The sequence below is a fragment of the Tursiops truncatus genome, chromosome 14, assembly GCF_011762595.2.
Source record: "Tursiops truncatus isolate mTurTru1 chromosome 14, mTurTru1.mat.Y, whole genome shotgun sequence".
NCBI lineage: Eukaryota > Metazoa > Chordata > Mammalia > Artiodactyla > Delphinidae > Tursiops > Tursiops truncatus.
In genome coordinates, this window is record NC_047047.1 from 30,732,798 (window position 1) to 30,758,008 (window position 25,211).

General features: G+C 37.8%; 1 protein-coding gene across 3 annotated transcripts in view; it reads left to right on the plus strand.

Moving 5' to 3' along the window:
* Nucleotides 1–25,211, plus strand: part of GFPT1 (glutamine--fructose-6-phosphate transaminase 1) — a 74,703-nt gene that overhangs the window by 39,439 nt on the left and 10,053 nt on the right. For all 3 annotated transcript variants that reach the window (XM_073791290.1, XM_019942764.3, XM_073791291.1), the window contains 9 exons: nt 1,192–1,355; nt 2,276–2,371; nt 7,033–7,130; nt 8,951–9,071; nt 9,710–9,867; nt 22,178–22,292; nt 22,552–22,679; nt 23,635–23,802; nt 24,482–24,643. In XM_073791290.1, coding sequence (XP_073647391.1) covers nt 1,192–1,355; nt 2,276–2,371; nt 7,033–7,130; nt 8,951–9,071; nt 9,710–9,867; nt 22,178–22,292; nt 22,552–22,679; nt 23,635–23,802; nt 24,482–24,643 — 1,210 coding nt within the window. The remainder of the gene's footprint in view (nt 1–1,191; nt 1,356–2,275; nt 2,372–7,032; nt 7,131–8,950; nt 9,072–9,709; nt 9,868–22,177; nt 22,293–22,551; nt 22,680–23,634; nt 23,803–24,481; nt 24,644–25,211) is intronic.

Sequence of the window (25,211 nt, forward strand, 5' to 3'; positions counted from 1 at the left end):
TCAAATCGCCAACAGCTATTTGAATCATTCATTGTGCCTGAAAGTAAGGGGATCTAAAAATGTATGATCATGCAGTTCACGACTGCAGGGGATGTATTATCTCAGTGAGAAAACAAGCTTCAGTGTTTTCTAAATTTTACAGGTGTGTAGGGTACGTAGTCGGTGTTGAGATGTGTCATTAGGTAGGTTTGTTACAGAGTTGACAGTTTTGGCTTAAATAATCTGGGAGTTGCAGAAGTGTCTCGGCCTCTTTTCATTCACTCATGCGTTCGTATTGAACACTCCAGCAAAGCCATGTGCTCGGCTCAGGAGATAATGGCGGGTAAGAATAAAAATATTACTTGTCCTTAAGGAGCTCTTCCTTAATGGGAGAGACACATTTTAGTGAGTGGTCACCAAGTATAGAATTCCAGCTGTGACACGAACTACAGAAGGCTTATAACAGGGTGACTTGACCCTCCTATGGGTGCATTTCTTTAAGGGAATGGTGCTTGAACTGAGAGTTAAGGAGATATTAGGAGTTAATTAGGTAAGGAGGTGGAGGGAAGAACAGTTATTCTCTGCAGATGGATCAGCCTGTGAGATCTTGGGCTGGGTGTGAGTGTGGCTGGAATAGGGAGAGGAAGTTTGGTGGGAGACAAGGCCAGAGAAAGAGGTAGGGGTCATGGTAAAGGCATTTTGCTGTTTTCCTAAGAGCTAAAGGGAAGCTGTTGAGCGGTGTGTTGGTGAGGGAGAAATCTTGATTAGGGTTGTCTTTTGATGTCCATTTTGGCAGAAAAGGAGAGTGGATGAGGGAGGTTAGAGGGAATGTGGGTGGAAGTTGGGAGGTACCTGCAGTAGTTCAGCCAAGGGCTGATGGTAGCTTGAACTGGTTTGTGGTGGTGGACACAGAGAGAAGCTTTGGGAACTATTTAGGAGTTATGATTAGAGGACTGGTGATAGGTAGGATGAGGAGGAAATAAGCATGCTTTCTCATCTGATCTCATCAAATTGGTTGCCACACAGAGTTCCTTTTCTTCATTGTCTGCAGTGACCACCCACAGGGAAAGGCATTGATAACCAGAAAGTTATCAGAGATATTGCAGGTTGATAGACTTTGTATTTAAACTTGGTCCTTTTGTCCTAATGATAGTTGTGTTTATAATAATCATCCTAGATTATTGATTGTACTGTCTCCTTGAACATTTTTAGTGCTGTCATAGAACACACCAATCGTGTCATCTTTCTCGAGGATGATGATGTCGCTGCAGTGGTGGATGGCCGTCTTTCTATCCATAGAATTAAACGGACTGCGGGAGATCACCCTGGACGAGCTGTGCAGACCCTCCAGATGGAACTCCAGCAGATCATGAAGGGTGAACCTTTCTATCCTGTTACACCTTGGTGTCCTCAATGGAAAGGATATTTTCTCCTTCCTGACCTGGTGTAGGAATCTGATAATACAGATTAGTGAAGGGATAACCCCAGAAAGGGGGATGATTCTTTGGAGAAATTATCTGCTGTTTTGACAATACTTCTTCAAACGAATTCATGGTTTCTTGTTTCTCACATGAAAAAAGAAATCAATTATTTAAGTGGTACTTGATGTTTTAAGATACTTTATAAACATAGTTTGTGTTCTATTCTTTGTTCCTCTCCTATTCTCTGTGTGCTTCAGTTTTCTCATATATGAAATGGGGATAATAGGATTTACCTCGTTAAGGTTGTTTTGGGGATTGAGCCCTTACAACAGTGTCTGACATGCTTAGTGAGCTCTATATAATGTTTGCTACTATTAACTATTATGATTATGGTGATTGTGGTTTTTATTGTCCTTTCTGATGGGGTTGTGGTGAAAAACAAGCTAACGTTTATTGCATAATGGCTATATGTCAAGTCTTTTCTATATTAATCCACACTACCACGCTATGAAATAGCTGCTAGAACAGATCATTTTACAGATTAAGGAATTTCCCAGAGCTGCTTAGCTATTAAAAGATAGAATCATGATTTAAACCTAGATCTGACTCTAAAACTTAAGCTTTTTCCACTCCCCTGTTTTTCTATAATTGCATATTTTAGGTATGAAGTTAATAAAAGTATTTTTCCTCCTTGTTCATTTTTCTTCCCATTGGGTAAAATGTCATATATGAATATTGTTCTCTACTGCATGACCTTTCGTTTCATTCCATTTACTAAGATTATATTAAAGGAGATAGACTTTTAGTTGAATACAAATTTCTTATCCTTTGGCTTGTTAATTTTTGTTTTAATGATACAATTTATATTACTTTAGGCAACTTCAGTTCATTTATGCAGAAGGAAATTTTTGAGCAGCCAGAGTCAGTTGTGAACACAATGAGAGGAAGAGTCAACTTTGATGACTATACTGGTAATTACATGTGAATTATGTTATTATTTCAAAGTCTTTCATGGGGGTTGACGTTGACAGCCTTATAGGGTTCATTGTCCTTTGTAGAATAACTATGGCTGCCAGCCATCAGTGGAGCCCAGTCCTCTTTTAAAAGTCCTTCCGTGTGTGATTCCACTGATATGAGGTGTATCTAGGTTAGTCAGATTTGTAGAGACAGAAGGTAGATTAGTGGTCACCAGGGGCTGGGGAGAGGGGGAAATGGGGAGTTAGTGTTTAACGGGTATAGAGCTTCAGTTTGGGACGATGCCAAAGTTCTGAGATGGTGATGGTCATGATTGCACAACAATGTGAATGTGCTTAATACCACTGAATTGTACACGTACAAATAGTTAAAACGGTAAATTTTATGTTATGTGTATTTTACCACCATAAAAAATAAGGGAATAATAATAATGGTTGCCAGGAGCTGAAGGGACAGGGGAGTGGAGAGTGACTGCTAATGGATACGGGTGTTTTGGAGGTGATGAAAGTCTAAAGTTAGATAGTGGTAATGGTTGCACAACTCTGAAATACTAAACACCACAATCATACTCTTTCAAAGGGTGAATTTTATGGTAAGTGACATACCTCTAAAATGGTTATGAAAAATATAAAAAATGCCTAGGAAGTCACATTTGAAAATTGTTGTCAGTTATGGGACTATTAAGGTGATTTTCCTGGAGAAAAAAAAAAGTCCTTCAGTGTACCATTAAGAACATTTAACTTCTTTTCAGTACAAAAATCTTTTATTGGGCACCTACTATGTACCAGGGACTGTTCTGAACACTGTGAATTCTCAGAAGAATGGGACCTGGTCCCCTTGTTGGGAAGCTTGCTGTATCTGTTCAGCCTAGGTTTTCTCTCTCAGTTTATAAATGAGTGAAGTGTGAACTTCCCAGAGGTTTTCCAGGTGTTTGCCTAATGCCTTATGGGATAACCTAACCTGTACCTTCCTGCCTGTTTAAGGTGGGGTGACAGTGCAGCTCTGGTCTTACTTCTGGAAGTTCTCTCTAGACCTTGTGTCACAGGAGTTTCTGCACCTTGGTGGGATGAGCTTGAGATTGACTTTCTGTGGTCATAGGATATCCATAAACTATCGCTAAATCACATTTTTGGAACATCCTTCATGACCAGTTTAATAAACAGTTTAACAAGCAAGCTTTGGGCTAAGCTTCTCAGTGTTAGGAATCAGTTTTGGAGAAATTATATCTGGTATGCAACAATCTTTTCCTGAATTTGTGTGTTATACATATAATATTAAGTGCCTTCTCTTTTATGTCACGTCCTGCTAACTGATAGAGAATGATTCTCTGAATAAATGCGGTTTTTGTATACTTTTCTTTTCTGGAGGCATCAGACTCTTTCTCAGCAGGAGAGATTTGTTGAAGGCTGAATTATAAGTTGAACATCTGGTGAACATGGTGTGTGGAGCACCATGCTGAACGTATCAGGGACTGTAGGAAAGTTGTCTCTGCTGCGGTCTCCTCCTTGAGGTTCTTGGAAGGGGGATGAATACATAATTAACTATTTAAAGAAAGGTAAAATATGATAAATGACATTAGAAACACAGTTTAATGTTGAAATGTTTAAAGTTTAGTGTTGAATTTAGAGGAAGTAGAGCATGAATCTGTTTGTGGACAGGGGGCCAGGGAGGGCTCCATGAAGTAGGCAGGTGGTGCTTTAAAGGATTTGGAAGGTTTGAATAGGTAAAGATGAGATGGGAGCATTGCAGTTGGGTAGAATGCATTTGCTAAGAGGAGATAGTAGAAAACCATCAGAAATTTGTTTGTGAAATAATATGTAGTCCAGTTTGCCTGCCGCCTCTAGTACTTGAAGAGGAATAGAGAGCAGTAAGTCTAGGGAAGAAGGTGAGAGGAACTGCCCAGGAGGGCCGTGAATGCATTGTGTTGAGTGTGAAGGGTACCTCCCTTTGTAGAAATTGCAGAGCTGTTAGGAGACTTAGGAGCCAGGGGTGATCGGAGCTTTACTGAAGTGACCTGGGTACCAGTCTCCAATGTGCATTGGAGGAGCGAGAGGCCGAGATGCAGTCGCCAGTAAGGATGTTGTCCCATCTGGGGTAAAGCAATGGGGAATGGGAGGGCAGCGGGGGCCGGGAGAGAAACAGGAGCGCTCCAGAGCAGGACCTGTTATCTGCTGGTGTGGGAGAGGGGGTTGTGGAAGGTGGTTGAACTGGAAGAACGGGGAGAGTAGCAGTAACTACTATTATGGTATGGAATGGAAATAAGATTAGGAAAAAGTTTTGTTTTATAAGGGAAAAGAAGGAGATAAACTTTGAAAAGTCATGATTTTAAAAAGCACTTTTATCTATGGTATGTGTTCCTCATAAAAGTTCTATAATATAAACAGGATAGCCGTTATCTTTTTTTGTTGTTAAGATAAGGAATTTGAGGCTCTGTCAGTTTGCGGTCTGGCCAGAGGTCACACTGCCAGTCATTTATGGAGCCAGACTAGCCTCCAGTGTTCAGTGGTGTTCACGCTCCATCCCACCCCTTTCCTCCAGACATTCCTGCTGTAGTAGTGGTCTCCCTTACCAGAAGTAGGAGCCTCTCCAAAGCATCAATTCAGACCATGGGCGACTCCTTCCAGAACTATCCCAAACGCCCCTCGGCCATCAGGGAATTTGCTAGGACTAATTTTAGGGAAATGCTTGTGACCAGCTAATCTCACTGTCTAACCTCCCTGTCCTTCTTGGTTATCATCTGAAATATAAGTCTCTCTGATAGTCTGTCTACTTTATACTTAGTCATCTCCAAACTGATGTGCCTTTGCATGACTCCCTACCCAGCCTCTTAATGTTGTTTCCTTTTCCCTCAAGTCTTTTCAATACATGCCGAGGTCTGAGGCAGAGGTACACAAAAAGGAACAGCAAGAATGCCAGTCTGGCTGGGGTGGCCTGGGTGAGAGAAGTGCTAGGAGATTAGGTCAGAGTGAAGCAGGAGGCAGGGCTTGTGGCCGCTTGAAGGCCATGTAAGGAGTTTGGACTTCATTCCAAAGTTACTTGGGAAGCCAGTGAAGCTTTTCGTTGTTTTATTTTCTACTTAACTAGTTTCTTTTTTTTTTTTGCGGTACGCGGGCCTCTCACTGCTGTGGCCTCTCCCACTGTGGAGCACAGGCTCCGGACGCGCAGGCTCAGCGGCCATGGCTCATGGGCCCAGCCGCTCCGCGGCATGTGGGATCTTCCCGGACCGGGGCATGAACCCATGTCCTCTGCATCAGCAGGCGGACTCTCAACCACTGCGCCACCAGGGAAGCCCCCATAACTAGTTTCTTAAAATAGAGAAATATAATCGGCCCTCTCAGTATTGAAATTTAAAAGGAAGAGCGTAAATTATTCAAAAATATAAAAAGCAAAACATATACGTTGGTTCCATTTTGTAACTAGTTAAGGTAGAAGAAAAGAGTGGAGGAGATAAAGAGCAGGGGCAGAGTAGACAGACCGACGGTGGGTCAGATGGAGAAGGATGCTGCCCACGGGCATGCTCATTGCTCTCATCAGCCAGACGCTGAACTGTCTGGTAGCCACACAGTGCCTTGGACAGTATATTCCCTTGGTAGGTGCTCAGAATATTAGTTGAACAATTGAATGAATGTTGGATGAAAATTTCTCACAGGTAGAAAACTCGCCATGTGTAGAAGGACCCATAGACAAGGCACCCTTAGCAGAACATGTACGTGGCTGTAGAGACAGAAAGAGGACAGACTCATTGGAGGGTTCTGTGATCAGATTTACATTTTTAAAGAATCCTTCTAAAAGATCATTCTGGCCGTGTGTGGAGAACAGGCTCTAGGAGGTAGAGAATAGAAGTCAGGAGGGTACGGCTCTTGTCCAGGGGAGGGATGTTGGACTTGGCTGATGGTGTTAGAGGTACAGTTTGAAGGTGGGGCTCACAGGACTTGCTTGTGCAGTCGCTGTTGAGCAACCGAGGATGGATGACCCTGCCGTTAGGTGAATGGGGTGGCATTGACTGAGATGGGAAAGACTGAGAGGAGAGTGGTTTATATTGTGTTCAGAGCACTGTTCTGGGCATGTAATGGAGATGAACACAAGTAAGACAATTTTTTTCCCAAGCAGGCTTACTGAGATATAATTAGGTATAATAAAATTGACTGTTCTTAATGTATAATTCAGTGAGTTTTGACCAACTTCCACAACATGGTCATAATCCTGAACAACCTGTACAACAATCAAGAGTTAGCACAGATCCTTCACCGGAAAAATTTCCCCAAGCCCCTTTGTAGTCAACCCTTTCCCCACCTCCAGCCACCAGCATCTACCGATCTATTGTCCGTGTCCCTATAGTTCTGCCTTTAAGATACCTTTTAATCTGAAGAGAGGAATGTAAAAATGACCGAACAAGGTAGGATGTGGTAGATACTGTAGTTGTGTAGGTGTATCAGGGGGTGAGGAAGGTTAATTACAAGTTGGAGGTGGCCAGTTAAGTTCGGACTTACTTCGTTTACATTTCAAAACGAGAGAGAACTGTGCTTCCTAAGAGGAATATGAATGCTTTAAAACAGCAGTGTTGTTTCCCAGATTGGCATTGGTCACTCATGAAAAGCGAATACATGTTTCATATGGTTCTTTCCTAAATAATTATATCCACAAACTTTTATTTCAGTGAATTTGGGCGGTTTGAAGGATCACATTAAGGAGATCCAGAGGTGTCGGCGTTTGATTCTTATCGCTTGTGGAACAAGTTATCATGCTGGTGTAGCAGTAAGTGGCTTCTTAAAATTTTAGTTGTGTCATTTTGGGTATTAGAAGATATCTGCAGATAAACAGTATCTCCAGTAACACACCATGTAAAACTATTTTTTGTTAAAACACCGTGTTTTGTTTTCATGTTGTGATGGCAAAAATCAAGAAGGTTGGGGAGAGAAATTTTAATAGCTACTTGGAATTATTTATCAATGGATCATCTGCTTTAGAAAGGTCCTTAGATATACAGGTAGACCGCCTGCAACTAACTTCATGAAAGGCAAAGAGTGGAAAAGTTCTTATGCCATCCTGGCCTTGCAGTTCACAGCGCATGCCTACTTCTGTTAGAGCCGTCACTGGGTTTTGTGTATCATTGTTCACTTGCCCCAGACAGATGGCTGTGTGAACCTCAACAGGATTTTAGTAGGTAGGCACATTTCTGCAAAGAAAGGAAGTCTTCTTTTTGATAGACTTTGTTCTTTAAATTGTTATTTTGGAAGCTGAAATTCTGTATCAAAGATGTGTGTTGGTTGTCAATATAGAAGCCTAGGAATTTAACAGTGTTTTAGTCCCATAAATCAGATCCACGTGTAGTTTCCCTTATAAAGAGACAGGCTATGTGCTGTTGATGTCAACTCCTGTAAGTACAGAAAACCCTTACACACTCAGTTTCTACTTTTAGGATTGATTTCCAAAGTTCATGACAGTAATTTTTTTATTTGCTGGGGCATAAATATAATTATCTACACTTGTGGGAGCCATTCATTTGAGGAGTGAGTGAAACTAGCTGGTCACTCAACCCTCGCATCTCAATAGGCTTTCTTCTTCTCTAAAGCACCCCCTTCTCCCTCCCCTCCCCACCCCCCGCCCCAAATTACATGGTCCTAAAAAGGAAAATCTGTGCAATTTTGAAGGGAAGAGTTGTTAGAAAGTGATTGTTTTGAGCACTGGAAAAAAAAAAGAATGAATTAAAGACATTAGTGTAAATTAAGGGATTGCCTGATTTAGTGGTGGCTTAGATCTATTATTGAATGAGCCCTCTATTCAGAAATACAAAATTTGACTAAATGTTTCATCCAATGCTAAGCCTGAATTGTGGGGCATAAATTATATATATGCTGTGTTGGAATTCTCTAATTTGAGAAGATGGAAGGGTTTTGTTTTGTTTTGGGGTTTCTGGTGGGTGCTGAGACTACTGTAGTTAACAAACAAATATTAGAAATCCTGTGTGGTTTAGCATACAAAATAGTGTCCCTGAATTAATTCTAGCTAGGTTATCTACCCCCTACTCCACCCTCCATTCTACAGAGTTTGAAAGTATTGAGCTTTCTTAAACAAGATTTTTAAAGTATATTGACTTTTTTTGAGAAACAGCATTCTTTATGAATACCTAGTATTTCTGAAATGTTTAATTTTTCATTCACTGTTTATGATACATCTGTTATTATCTCATTTGAAATTCTCAGTGATTTGGTATTATATGAATTGTCATTTAAAGACTAGGAATTGGGAAGTTAGAGTTAATATACAAGCTAACTCAGAACAGTGCTTTTTCCACTTTTCAAAACATTTTATACATGCATGTATTTATACATGCATTGATAATTATCTAAAGAGACTTGTGCCAAAATATTAACAGTGCTTATCTCCTGGGTGTTGGGATTTTGGTTATTTTATTTTTTTATGCTTTAATCTCTGTTGTTTGTATTTTCTAACACTGCATTATGTATCATTTTTATAATCAGAAAAAGTGAAAACTATACATTGAGTCTGAGGAAGTCCAGTGAAAAAGAGTATTTGATGTAAAGTTGTATGACCAAGTCATCTTTTCTCTGCAGACACGTCAAGTTCTTGAAGAGCTGACTGAGTTGCCTGTTATGGTGGAGCTAGCCAGTGATTTCCTGGATAGAAACACCCCAGTTTTTCGAGATGATGTTTGCTTTTTCATTAGTCAGTCAGGTATGCTAATTTTAAAGACTTAAAGAAAAGGAAAGTCATTCTTTCTAACAACTATAGCATATGTTGGCAAAACTGATATTTAAAGATAAACTGGTTATTGCAGATAACTTGACAAATATAGGTTTATTTTGATGTTATGGAATTCTTAATGAGTTAGTAAAAACACATTTTACACTCAGAAGAGCTGAATTTTTAAAGACAAAGAAGGAAAGACGATCCTAAGAAGTCGGATCCTATTATTAAAAGTTTTACAAATTTATTCTTTTAAGTACATGTTTTAAATTTTATTTAAAACAAATGAGGGGAAAAGGGAGGGAGCTATGAATTGGGAATTTGGGATTAACAGATACACACTACTATATATAAAATAAACAACAAGGACCTACTGTATAGCACAGGGAACTATACTCAGTATCTTGTAATAACGTGTAATGGAAAAGAATCTGAAAAAAATATATACGTATAACTGAATCACTTTGATGTACAACTGAAACACTGTAAATCAACTATACTTCAGTTAAAAATAATAATAAAACAAATGATATTGTTGAAAGAGTAGTCAGTTTTCTCTTTTTGCATCTAAAAAACAGCATATGTTGACTGCTCTGTGTGTTACTTTTGTCTTCCTTTTTACCCAGGCGAGACAGCAGATACCCTGATGGGTCTTCGGTACTGCAAGGAGAGAGGAGCTTTAACTGTCGGGATCACAAACACGGTTGGCAGTTCCATATCAAGAGAGACAGACTGTGGAGTTCACATCAATGCTGGGCCCGAGATCGGGGTGGCCAGCACAAAGGTAAGTTCTTGACTTAGTTCTCATGTGATTATTTACATAATCATAGTGTTGGTGAAACAGACTAATCTGTATCTTATATTTCATTTCTTAGCACTTATAGAATTCATATTGTTTACTAATCGTAATTATCGTAAGCCTTGAGCGTCAGTAATAGATAAAACACTTGTTGTCCCCCTTCCTCACACTCATCTTAAGGGACAAGCGTATATAATGTAAAGTTTATTTTGCAAACGTCTCTTCTGACTATCCGCATTCAGCACTTATATTCCTCCTGCTGTGTGGGGTGGGATATGTGGTAAGTATAATGCCCCCTCTTAATTAAGTATAGTAGGGAATTAGAAAAATAACAAATCAGAAACACCCAGCTTAAGTCTAATAATTTTTGACATTTTTATTTACAGGTTTGTACTATCCTAATAAATGTGCCAAAATAGACACACTGCCTTTGAAGTTTGTAAAGAGGAGTACACTTTTGGTATACAATTTGGCTGTTTAAGAAAATAAATTGAGTATTATATGAGAGTATCTGTTTCTCTTTAGATATACATCTGTGGAGATTTAAAAGCACCTTCATTTTCATTTTTAAGGCCTAGTGAGACTACTTTCCTCTTTGAAATTGGGATATGCATAAATTTAGTACCAGTAATAAAAATAGGAATCTTAGAAAGTTGTGTAAATGCAAACGATGTTCTCCACAAATATGTTACTCTTTATAGTTTCAAAATTTCAGTTTCTTGTCTTTTTCTGCCTAAGTCTAATATTTGTTACTGATTGTTGAATAAGATGCTTAGGTTTTGGTGGATTTGAGTTTAATTAAGGGAAGATGATGTTAACATATACAAACCACATTTGGTTCTTTTTCCATTTAAAGAACCTCATGGGGAATTTTTTTGTGGAAAAGTTATAATTCTTAAGTAAAAACTCTGAGTGAGGTTTTTGTTTCTTGGTTACTTTGATATTGCTAACACTATAATTTACAGAAAACCGAAGCCTGAATTTTCTCCATGTGGTGATTAAAACATGTAAGATATTTGTGCTTGGGTTTCCATTCTCTGCCTGAATGAATAAACAGCTGCCCTCAGCAGCAGCTTGTGGATTCTTGGAACAGTGTCCAGACAGACAGCTTTGATCAGGGATTAGAATCCCAGACCCTTCATTCAAACGCATTTGAAGCAAGGGCTTCAGTGTGGCATGTATGGGATGCAGGATCATACCACTGAATGGAGGCTATTGACTTATCTTTTTATTGAATCTTTCTTGATCTGTGAGCTGCCAGGGGACATGCAGTTTTTTTGATTTCTAATTGTATCATTCATGAAAACTTAAATTTTCCTCAATGTTTTATTATAATATTCAAACATACAGCAGAATTAAAAGAACTTTACATGAATACCTGTATACCCATCACCTAGATTCTGCCATTAACCTTTTTTCTGCAGCTTTATTGAGGTATGATCTTCATACCATAGTGTTCACCAATTTTAAGTGTATATGGTTTTAGTAAATTTGGCTGTTTATCACCACAGTCCAATTTTAGAAGACGTAATCACCTGAAAAAGTTCCTTTGTCCCCCTTTCCAGTCAATTCCCACTCCTACCCCTCTGCCTCAGCCTCAGGCAAGTATTGCTTTCTCTTGCTATATTATTTCATTTTCTAGAAATTTCTTATAAATGGAATTGTGTAATACATGTCTTTTGTATCTAGCTTCCTCCATTTAACAGGATGTTTTGAGATTTTCTCATGTGTTATTTGTATCAATAGTTTGTTTTTTCTCTGTAAGTCCTTTTCTAAAATCTTTTTGTTTTGAAATAACTGTAGATTTATAGGAAGTTGCAAAGATAGTAGAGAAGTCCATGTACTCTTTACCCAGGTTCTTCCAATGGTTACATCTTGTATAGGAAAAGAAGCATCTTTTTATAGTATATACTGTAATTCTTTAAAAAAATGGCTCCCTGAAAAATTTTAGTATTATGGCAGCTTAGTCTTAGTTTAAATTTTCTTGGATTCTAAAGTAATTTTGTTTTCCTTAACTGCCATAGACATTCTGGGCTTGGAGTTATTTAAAAGTTTGGGGGTGTTTAGTTATAGATCATTTCTGAATGGCAAGTATAAGTTTATATGTTAATGGGTGACGAAAGAAATTCTAATTGATCCTGATCCCTGGGCTCCATGAAAGGGCTAGCATAAGAATTTTATAATCTTGATGATTAATTCCCAACTTTGCCTGAAAAACTGTCAAGGTTAGAGAGATATTATTAAATTTCTCAGAATGTTTGACTGTAGATAATTTGATATTTCTGTAGAAATCGATGGGTATAACTGTGCAGACTCAGTAATTCTTGTATGTTATTGCAGGTGTTTAGAAGTTCACCACAGTACTGACTTTTGTTGATTTTTAAAAAAAAATAAACCAGTATAACTTTTAGTTTTGGCTGAATAAAAAGTAAAACCAAGTTGAAAAGTTCAGAGTCAGCATTGTCCTGGTAAATTCTTTCAAACCTCAGTAATTCTAAATGTGAGGTGTAGCTTATTTTTTTCATAATTGGTTGCCTGGTGTGTATTGATGAAATGAAAAACATGAAATTGGAAATTAAGCTGAATGCAATAGAAAAAATACGTGCATTAAAGTTACTCTGTTTAATATTTGCTTTTAAAAACCAGTGCTGAGATGTTTTAAGTCCAAACAAAGAAGCATACTCTGTAGAATAACATTTTTATTTACGGGCTGGAGGAACCAGAATACTCATTATCTGATCATTTTGGATTGGAAACAATTTAGGTATCCCAGGAGTCCACGATACTGGGTCTCTCCCTCTGTCCTGATAGTCTATTTTGTGATTAATTGGTTTATTGAAAAGTAAACTTCAGTAGAAAGAAGTAGACTGGGAAGGACTGGAACTTAGAATACAGGTATGATTGTTAGATTGGAGGCAAGGGACTGAAAATCCACTTTAGTGCTAAGGGGAAAAAAATCCCAGTCTGCCAGTGGAACACATAGGAGGACAGGGACAGGTAGCTGTGGAGGAATGTATGAGCACCTGGTAGCTGGGAGGTGCAGCGAGAGGAAACAGGGAATCTAATTTAACTATTGGGAAGGTAAGGAGCATTAGCAGACTGTGATTTTATTGTACAGGAGGCTCATTATCCACATTATGACAGGAAAATATTCACTCATGACCTGATCCCTTATCCAGAGAAGAGTAGTAGAAATTCAGCATATAATCTATAAAAAAACCCCAAGATGAATTATTAAAGTTAAAATTATTCATAGCACTGTAGCTGACAATATCACGGTAATCCTAGTGATTAATAATAAAAATGTAAATAAAAACCTCAAATGCCTGGAACATAAAAACGTTTCTTTAAATAACTTGAGTTAGAACCATATCAGAATTGCCATTTAAAAAGACTTATTAGAAAAAATAACTATAATGAACAATATGGGTAAAAATTTAGATAGTGTGGCCAGAGTGATTGAAGTAGGTTCATAGCATTAAATGCTTCAAAAAGAAAATGAACTGAGTATTGAACTCAAAAAGGTAGAAGAAGGAAACCCAATGAAGCAGAAGGAGGCAAATAATAGAGAAAAATGGATGAGTGAACAGCAAAATAGAAAGCTTCAGGACCTTTATCTTGGTGGGCCTTAGCTGTTCTTCTGGAACCTTCCTAGGATTTTATCTGTATTACTGCAAAGCAAAAAAAGTGCCCTTAGAATCCTTCTCAACATAATGTTTCCCTGTGACAACCAGTAGGTAAGGATTGACTCTATATGAAACGTATTTGCTATCCCTATTCTAGAAGTTCTATCCAGTTTAGTAAGAAAAATTAAAACAGCAGGAAAGGAGGAAACAAATTCTTATTTGCAATTGATATGATTGACTACCTGTAGAACTTAAGAAAATCAAGTCAGAAACTTCTTAGAATGGATAAAAATTCATGTAAGGTGCTTTATAGAAAACATATATAAAATAAAAGACAGAGTAGTGAAAATCACTGATGCTGAACAGAAAAAAGAAAAGAAGAATGAAAAGAAATGAGGACAGTTTGAGAGACCTCCGCGATAATATCAAGTGTAATAATATTCGCAGTATAGGGGTTCTAGAAGGAGAAGAGAGAGAGAAAGGGGCAGAGAACATATCTGAAGACATAATAGCTGAAAACTTCCCTAACTTGGAAAAGAAATAGACATCCAAATCCAGAAGGCCCAGAGAGTCCCATACAGGACTTACCCAAAGAGGAAAACACCAAGACACATTGTGATTAAAATGACAAAAATTAAAGAGAAAGAGAGACTGTAAAAGCATCAAGGGAAAAGCAAGAGATAACATACAAGGGAACTCCCATAAGGCTGTCAGCTGACCTTTAGCAGAAACCCTGCAGGCCAGAAGGGAGTGGCATGTTTTATTTAAAGCAATGAAAGGGAAAAACCTACATCCAAGAATACTCTAACCCAGGGGTCCCCAACGCCTGGGCTGTGGAGTGGTGCTGGGCTGTGGAACGGTGCCAGTCCATGGCCTGTTAGGAACCAGCTGCACAGCAGGAGGTGAGTGGCGGGCAAGTGAGTGAAGATTCATCTGCTGTTCCCATTGCTCCCCATCACTCACATTACTGCCTGAACCATCCCCCCCATCACTTGCATTACCTCCTGAACCCTCCCACCCCCCCACCCCCCACCCCCGACCGTGGAAAAATTGTCTTCCACGAAACCGGTCCCTGGTGCCAAAAAGGTTGGGGACCGCTGCTCTAACCAACAAGGCTCTTGTTCAGAATTGTTGGAGAGATCAAAAGCTTTACAGACAAGCAAAGGCTAAAAGAGTTCAGCACCACCAAACCAGCTCTACAAGAAATGTTCAGGAAATTCCTCTAAGCGAAAAAGAAATGGCTGCAACTAGAAACATGAAAATTATGAAATGAAAAAGCTCATCAATAAAGGCAAACATACAGTAAAAGTAGGAAGTCATCCACCCACAAAGCTAGTAGAATGGTTAAAGACAAAGCAGTAAAGTCATATATGTCCACAATAAGCAGTTAAGGGATGCACAATACAGTTAAATGTAAAATATATCAAAAACAGTAATCATGAGAGGAGGAGGGTACAAATGCAGGGTTGTTAACATGCATTTGAAATTAAGAGACCAGCAACTTAAAACAATCACACACACACATATATATACATATTGCTATATAAAAACTTCACGGTAACCACAAACCAAAAATCTATAATAGATATAAACCAAAAAAGGCAAAAGGAATCCAAACAACACTAAAGATAGTCATCAGATCACAAGAGAACAAAACAAGAAAAAAGGAAAAAAAAAAAAAAAAAGACCTACAAAACAACCCCCAAACAAGTAACAAAATGGCAATAGCATACATATCATTAATTACCTTAGATGTAAATGGACTCAGTGCTCTAATCAAAAGAGAGAGTGGCTGAATGGATACAAAAGCAAGACCCATATATATGCTGCGTATAAGAGACTCACTTCAGATCTAAAGACACACACAGACTGAAAATGAGGGAATGAGAAAAGGAATTCCATGCAAATGGAAATCAAAAGAAAGCTGGGGTAACAATACTTACATCAGACAAGATAGATTTTAAAGACTGTTACAAGAGACAAAGGAGGATACTACATAATGATCAAGGGATTAGTCCAAGAAGAAGATTAAACGATTGTAAATATATATGTACCCAGCATTGGAGCACCTAAATACATAAAGCAAATACTAACCGACATAAAGGGAGAAATCAACAGTAACACAATAGTAGTAGGGGACTTTAACACCCCACTTACGTCAGTGGACCAGTCATCCAGACAGAAAATCAACAAGGAAACACTGGCCTTAAATGACACATTACACCAGAGGGACATAATTGATATGTGTAGAGCATTCCATCCCAAAGCAGCAGAGTACACGTTCTTTTTATGTGCACATGGTACATTCTCCAGGATAGATCACATGCTAGGCCACAAAACAAGACTTGGTAAATTTAGGAAAATTAAAATCATATCAAGGGACCTCCCTGGTGACGCAGTGGTTAAGGATCTCCCTGCTAATGCAGGGGACACGTGTTGGATCCCTGCTCCGGGAAGATCCCACATGCTGTGGAGCAACTAAGTCCGTGTGCCACAACTACTGAGCCTGTGCTCTAGAGCGTGCAAGCCACACCTACTGAGCCCACGTGTGTAGAGTCCGTGCTCTACAACAAGAGAAGCCACCACAATGAGAAGCCTGCGCACCGCAGCAAAGAGTAGACCCCGCAACTAGAGAAAGCCTGCACGCAGCAGCAAAGACCCAACGCAACCAAAAATAAATTTAAAAAGAAATTAAAATCATATCAAGCATCTTTTCTGACCACTATGCTATGAGACTAGAAGTCAACTACAAGGAAAAAACTGCAGAAAACACAAATGAGGAGGCTAAACAACATGGTACTAAACAACCAGTGGATCACTGAAGAAATCAAAGAGGAAATGAAAAAATACCTAGAGTAAAATGCAAACAAAAACATGATGATCCAAAACCTTTGGGACGCAGCAAAAGCAGTTCTAAGTGGGAAGTTTATGGTGATACCTCAGGTATAAGGTATTCCTCAGAATACCTCAGGAAGTAAGAAAAAATCTCATATAAATAACCTAACCTTACACCTAAACAAACTGGAGAAAGAAAAAGCCCAAAGTTAGTAGAAGGAAAGAAAGCATAAAGATCAGAGAAGAAATAAAATAGAGACTAAAAAAATAATAGAAGAGATCAATGAAACTAAAAACTGGTTCTTTGAAAAGATAAACAAAATTGATAAACCTTTAGCCAGACTCATCAAGAGAAAAAGAGAGAGGGCACAAATCAGTAAAATCAGAAATGAAAAAGGAGAAGTTACAACCAACATTACAGAAATACAGAAGATCGTAAGAGACTACTACAAACAACTATATGCCAATAAAATGGACAACCTAGAAGAAATGGACAGATTCTTTGAAGATGTATAATCTCCTAAGACTGAGCCAGGAAGAAATAGAAAATTTGGATAGACCAATTATCAGTAATGAAATTGAACCAGTAGTTTTAAAATTCCAAGTAAACAAAAATCTAGGACCAGTGGCTTCACAGGTGAATTCTACCAAACATTTAGAAAAGAGTTAACACCTATCCTTGTCAAAATATTCCAAAAAATTGCAGAGGAAGGAACACTGTCAAACTCATTCTGTTAGGCTGACATCACCCTGATACCAAAACCACACAAAGATATCACAAAGAGAAAACTATAGGCCAGTATCACTGAAAAACATAGATGCAGAAATCTTCAACAAAATATTAGCAAACCAAACTCAATTGATACATTAAAAGGATCATACACCAGGATCAAGTGGGATTTATCCCAGGGATGCAAGAGTTTTTCAGTATCCAGAAGTCAATCATTGTGATACATCACAATAACAAATTGAAGAATAAAAACCAAGTGATCATCTCAATAGATGCAGAAAAAGGTTTTGGCAAAATTCAACATCCATTTATGATAAAAGCTCTCTAGAAAGTGGGCATAGAGAGAACCTACCTCAACATAATAAAGGTCATATTATGACAAACCCACAGCTAACATCATACTCGGTGAAAACCTGAGAACATTTCCTCTAAGATCAAGAACAAGACAAGGATGCCTGCTGTCAACACTTTTATTCAACATAGTATTGAAGTCCTAGCCACAGCAATCAGACAAGAGAAAGAAGTAAAAGGACTATAAATTGGAAAGAAAGAAGTAAAACTGTCACTGTTTTTGCAGATGACATGATACTATACATAGAAAATCCTAAAGATGCCACCAGAAAACTACTAGAGCTTTACAGTGAATTCGGTAAAGTTGCAGGATACAAAATTAATATACAGAAACCTGTTGCATTTCTATACACTAACAATGAACTATCAGAAAGAGAAATTAAGGAAATAATTCCATTTACCATCGCTTCAAAAAGAATAAGATGCCTAGGAATAAATATACCTAAGGAGTTACAAGACCTGTACTTTGAAAACTATAAGACACTGATGAAAGAAATTGAAGACAACGCAGATAGAAACATACTGTATTCTTGGATTGGGAGAGTTAATATTGTTAAATGAACATACTATCCAAGGCAATCTACAGATTCAGTGTAATCCCTATCAAAATACCAATGCCATTTTTACAGAACTAGAGCAAGTAATTTTAAAATCTGTATGGAAACACAAAAGGACTCCAATATCCAAAATAATCTTGGGAAAGAAGAACAGAGCTGGAGGAATCATGCTCCCTGACTTCAGACTGTACTACAAAGCTATAGTAGTCAAAACAGTATGGTGGTGGTACAAAAACATACACATAGAATAATGGAACAGAATAGAGAGCCAAGAAATAAACCCATGCACTTATGTTCAATTAATCTATGACAAAGGAAGCAAGACTATACAGTGGAGAAAAGTCAATCTCTTCAATAAGAGATACTGGGAAAACTGGACAGCTACACGTAAAAGAATGAAATTAGAACGTTCTCTAACACCACGTATAAAACTACACTCAAAGTGGATTAAAGACCTAAATGTAAGACTGGAAATCATAAAACTTCTAGAAACAAACATAGGCAGAATACTCTTTGACCTAAATCGCTACACTATATTTTTGGATCCTTCTCCTAGAGTAATGGAAACAAAAGCAAAAATAAACAAATTGGACCTAATTAAACTTAAAAGCTTTTGCACAGCAAAGGAAACCATCAGCAAAACAAAAAGACAACCTACTGAATGGGAAAAATATTTGCAAATGATATGACCAATAAGGGGTTAATATTTAAAATATATAAACAACTCATACAACTCAACATCAAATAAACAACTGAAGACCTGAATACAAAATTGGCCGAAGACCCAAATAGACATTTCTCCAAAGAGTACATGTAGATGGCCAGCAAGCACATGAAAAGATGCTCAACATCGCTAATCATCAGAAAAATGCAAATCAAAACCACAACGAGATACCACGTCACACTTATCAGAATGGCTATCACGAAAAAGAACACAAATAACAAATGTTGACAAGGATACGGAGAAAAGAGAACTCTCATACGCTTTCGGTGGGAATGTAAATTGATACAGCCACTGTGGAAAACAGTATGGAGAATCTTCAAAAAACTAAAAATAGAATTATCATATGATCCAGCAATTTCAGTTCTCAGTGTATATCTGAAGAAAATAAAAACACTAATTTGAAAAGATACATGCACCCCAATGTTCATAGCAGCATTATTTACAATTGCCATGATATGGAAGCAACCTAAGTATCTACCAACAAATGACTGGATAAAGAAGATGTGGTATTTATATATAATATCACACAATGGACTACTACTCAGCCATAAAAAAAAATGAAGTTTTGCCATTTGCAGCAACAGGGATGGACCTGGAGGGCACTATGCTGAGTGAAATAAGTCAGGCAGAGAGAGACAAATAACTGTGTGATGTCACTTACATGTAGAATCTAAAAAATACAACAAACTAGTGACTATAACAAAAGAAACAGAGTCACAGGTACAGAGAACAAACTAGTGGTTACCAGTGGGGAGAGGGGAGAGGGGTGTGGCAGTAGTATAGGGCGAGAGGATGAAGAGGTACAAACTATTGTGTGTAAAATATGCTACAAGGTAAAACATGGGGAATATAGCCAGTATTTTATAATAACTATAAATCGAGTATAACCTTTAAAAATTGTGAATCACTTTATTGTACACCTGTAAATTATATAATATTATACATCAATTATACTTAAATAAAATTTTTTTTTAAATATACAAAAAGTTTTCTCTATAAACCGACAGTGACTACTTAGAAAAGTACGGGGGTGTGTGTTGGAGGGGGGGAATTCTATTTTTCAATAGCTATAAAAAATACTTAAAAATAAGTCTACCAGGAAATGTGTAAGATATCCATAAATATTTGTCAAATAAATGAAAACTATATAACTCTTTAGACTTTCAAATTCCTAACAAATTTATAGAAATATGATGTTTCTGGATGGGAATATTGTTTTATAAATAAAATGACAAATCTGGGACAGAATCTATAGTCCTGCAACATAGCTCCAGTGTATCAAAGAGCTTAGGCTACAGGAAATGTCTCAAACTTGACATTTGAGAGATAGGGTGGGGCGAAATGGAGGGAAAATTGTGTATTTATAAAAATAAAAACAACTTAACATCTTGCACTAAAATTAATTTCAGATGAATAAAAATGTAAAGAAAAAAGAGAAAAGGGACAATGGAAACAGAATTAAGAAAATTTAATAATGCTTAACTGATGTTAGGATGGAAGGACTATTTAAGCTTCAAAGCATGACATAAAGTTAAAAAATTAAAACTTCTGTGTGAATAAACACCATTGTAAAAGGTTAACCTAAACTGGGAAAATGTATTTGAAATGTAACAATAGAGACCTTTTTAAGACCAACTGAAAAGAAAACAAACCCAAGTCAAAAAACAAGTGAAGAATAATGAAATTAACTTTCAAAAGAGAAAACATAAATGGCTAACAAATATGAAAAATAATCTTAATTTTTTGGATTCAAGATATGTATGGTGAAGTAGTCATGAGAGTACATTGTCCAGCAGTCTAATGGTAAAAATTCGTTAAAAGGGTAGTTCTCAATATTGCAAAGAATGTGGTAAAATAGGCATATCTCACACTCATATGTTGCTAACAGGAATCAAAATGGGCTTGGCAGTGAGACCGCAAGTTTTCAAATATTTACATTCTGTAGCCTCCGAAAATAAATGTCTGTTAGTTCAAATTTTCATTAATGAAAAGTTTGTTTTGAGCCTGTATGTCAGGCATTATGCTGAATGCTTTACATTTGTTTCATTTAATTCTCATGATTATCTTGTAAGTATTATGTATCTTTAAGAGGTAGACCATCTGAGACCCAAAAGGGAAAAAACTGCTCGAGGTTATTACACACTAGTAAACAAGATAGAAAGCATTCTGTCTTGGGAAAGTGCTTGTGATGTTAATTAAGAATAAACACATGGGCTTCCCTTGTGGCTCAGTGGTTAAGAATCCGCCTGCCAATGCAGGGGACACGGGTTTGATCCCTGGTCCGGGAAGATCCCACATGCCGCGGAGCAACTAAGCCCATGCACCACAACTACTGAGCCTGCACTCTGGAGCCTGCAAGCCACAACTACTGAGCCCGTGTGCCACAGCTACTGAGCCTGTGTGCCACAACTACTGAAGCCTGTGTGCCGCAACTACTGAAGGCTGTGCACCTAGAGCCTATGCTCCGCAACAAGAGAAGCCACCTCAGTAAGAAGCCCGTGCACTGCAACAAAGAGTAGCCCCTGCTCGCCACAACTAAAGAAAGCCCGTGCACAGCAATGAAGACGCAACACAGCCAAAATTAAGTAAATTAATTAATTGGTTAATGAAAAAAAAAAAAGAATGAACGCACTTGGGGAATCCCCTGGTGGTCCAGTGGTTAGGACTCCTTGCTCCCATTCCAGGGGGCACGGGTTTGATCCCTGGTTGGGCAACTAAGATCCTGCAAGCCATGTAGCGTGGCCAAAAATAAAATTAAATTAAAATAGAATAAAAAAAGAATAGCACAACTTATAAAATTACACCTACTAATAATTTTCTTAACAATATAAAGGAACAAAATAGTAAAAATCGAAAGTAATTACAGTGTTATTAATAATACATTATTAATGTAATTATTCCTACTAATAAGATTGAGACTTATTCTTATTTCTATTTACTTTTCTACAGTTGAACTTTAAAAAAATTTTTAGCCAAAATTAAAAAAAAAAAGTAGTAAGAACAGGCAATAGACAAAAGTGAAAAATAAAAGAGAAAATTTTTTAAAAATCCAACAAAACCAGTGCACGTACATTAAGGAGAGGCTTTTAAACCCTTATTTTTGATTTACATTCAAAGCTTATTTGGTTATGCACATACAGATTTACTCTCTACTTACCTTCCTTTGGTTCATTTCTCTTCCTTTCTTGAAGGTACTGTATTAGGGATTTCATAAGCATCCACTGCATTATAAGGAACTTATATTTGGTATTTGGAAATAAAGGTTAAGTTATTTGGTCAAATTCGGAAAAGGAGAACAGTGGTAGATTTCCTAAATACTGGTTTACTTTGCTGCTACTAATGCTGTTTTTAAAAAAATATGCACTTAAACCAGTGGGAATTTTTTTGTTTATTTTCATCTTTTTAAATTAAAAATTCCAGCTTCTTAAAATACAACTGCAACTAATTCTTCTGCTTTTTTGTGGTATTTCAGGCATACACAAGCCAGTTTGTATCCCTTGTGATGTTTGCTCTTATGATGTGTGATGACAGGATCTCCATGCAAGAGAGACGCAAAGAGATCATGCTTGGATTGAAGCGGCTGCCTGGTATGAAGATACTCACACACTCTACTTGTTGTCTAAGGGAGTGGGAAATAAATGGGTGAAGCTGTGGCTTGTACCTATTTAGTCAGCAAGATCTTTTTACTTTACACCTGTGCGTTTAAAACCCCCACAGTGATAGCACAGAAGATTAGAAACGTTGGTCTTTTATCGGTTGCTACCCGTATGTTATTATTATTATTATTATATTGGTTTAGTTTATTGTTCTCTTTTCATAGATTTTGCTAATATTACTTCTTAACAGATTTAATTAAGGAAGTTTTGAGCATGGATGATGAAATTCAGAAACTGGCAACAGAACTTTATCACCAGAAGTCAGTCTTGATAATGGGACGTGGCTATCATTATGCTACTTGTCTTGAAGGGGCCCTAGTAAGTCTTCTCACTTACAATTTCAGAATGTTGACTTATGGACCTGGCACATAGCCATACTTTAATTTATTTATTTATTTTTAAAATTTTATTTATTTATTTATTTTTGGCTGCATTGGGTCCTCATTGCTGCATGCAGGCTTTCTCTAGTTGTGGCGAGCGGGGGCTACTCTTCGTTGTGGTGCATGGGTTTCTCATGGCGGTGGCTTCTCTTGTTGCGGAGCATGGGCTCTAGGGGGCGCGGGCTTCAGTAGTTGTGGCACACTGCTTCCGTAGTTGTGGCATGTGAGCTCTACAGCACAGGCTCAGTAGTTGTGGCACACGGGCTTAGTTGCTCCACGGCATGTGGGATCTTCCTGGACCAGGGCTCGAACCCGTGTCCCCTGCATTGGTGGGCGGATTCTTAACCACTGCACCACCAGGGAAGTCCCAGTCATACTTTTAGACTGAATGAAATAGGTGGAAGTTTTACAAAAGTGGCTTTATATTTATGCATTCTGATTTGTTTACCTTGCGGTATAACAAAGTATAACAGAATACTTAATTCAAAAGTGAAAATCAAGAAGAGTACATTTTAGCATGATACCGTGGGTTTAGCAAGGAACTTGGGTTATTTTTTTGTCCAAATATGAATAAAATAAATATTAAGTTCTCTAGGTGTGAGATTTAATTGAGGTCAAATATGAAGCAATTGGGAGATCAGTTACAAAGAAATATGAGTACATTCATGATAGTCTAAACTCTTCAAAAAGCCCTTGTGGACTTCCAGATAGTTGTTGACATTATATTTAGAAATAACGATCAGTTAACCTGTTAGCTATATTTGCACATCAGTGATCCTTTAATACTTTTGGATAAATAGACAGGGACTTCAGACATCAGATGTCTTGTGTAATATTTAAAGAATGGGTTTTTGAAAAACAGACTGAAGACTAATCTAGTTTCTTCCTATTAGAAAATCAAAGAAATCACTTACATGCACTCTGAAGGTATCCTTGCTGGTGAGTTGAAACACGGCCCTCTAGCTTTGGTGGATAAGTTGATGCCTGTCATCATGATCATCATGAGAGATCACACCTATGCCAAGTGTCAGAATGCTCTTCAGCAGGTGGTTGCTAGGCAGGTAAGTCAGGAGCTGCTGTGAGGACATCTTGGGGGGTTAAGAGTTGGGTCACTAAAGCTTATTTGAATTTTATGACATTTAAAGTGATAGACCAGTACCCATCAGGTGGCTTACAAAACATGCTTAGGTTTCCATGTGAGTAATCTGAGATACTCAGGAGTTTTGACAGGACCTAGCTCATAGTTCTCATAATACCAGAACCAAGATCAAAAATGAGGTCTTAGTCTCCAAGTCCTGTCTTCTTCAATTAGTGTATGCTGTTCTTAATTTAATATTCTTAAATGTGTATTTCAGGAGAAACTAGATTTTACATGAATATTACTGGTGCTGTGCTTAATGGAGTTTTCTTCAGATCATTTGGCTTTGTATGTAAATTTCCAAAGATGTTAGTCTCTAGTCACAATGTAGTGGTTACACACTTGGGCTTTGAAGGCAGGTAGTCCTAGAATTAAGTACCAAGCCTGGTATTTCTTAGTTGTGTGAGTTTAAGAAAGCACTGAATCTTACAAAGCTTCTGTTTCCTTGACTGTGAGTGAGACTTACCACATGGGATTGTGAGTTTAAATAAGCCTATGTCAGTGAGGCCACGTGTGAATCGTGCAGTGCAAAATTTGCACGCTCATGTGTTACAGCCCTGCTTTTGCTTAACCAGTGATTGCGAGTGTGATTTCTTTCCCAGGGACGGCCAGTGGTGATCTGTGATAAGGAAGACACTGAGACCATTAAGAACACAAAAAGAACAATCAAGGTGCCACACTCAGTGGACTGCCTGCAGGGCATTCTCAGCGTGATCCCCTTACAGTTGCTGGCCTTCCACCTGGCTGTGCTGAGAGGCTATGATGTAAGTGGTGGACCGCTTTGGTCTGGCTTTTCACCCTGGTACATTTTGATAGTTTCCTTCTAAATTTTTAGCAATAGAATTTGAGAATTCCCTCATACATATCTCTGTCACTTGTTATATTTCCATGGCCCAATGTGTAGGTTACATCCTAACATTTTCATACCCATGGACTTGAAGGAAACTTGGACATCACCTCCATGACTGGAGATTACCTGTTTTCTTTCTGTGTTTCTTAATGAGGTAGCTATTGGAAATTCTTTATTTGGGACTTTCTCACACACTGTAGGACTCTCAGCATTCCTGGTCCCTCATTCATTGTGACAACCAAAGTGACAATCAAAACATCTGCTCTTATACGTTTCTAGTGTCCCCTGAGAGGGATGCCACCTCATAGAGGACCACAGGAGTTTTTCATGTGCCGAACTGGCTCCTTTGGAATTCTTTTTCCTGATTTCAAGTCTTTTAAAGTTATATTACTATATTTTCTAATCTAATTCTTTGTAGTCTATAGTAAAGATGGTTAATGAGCATGTTTTCTGTTTTCTGTTTTTTATAATCAAAAATAATT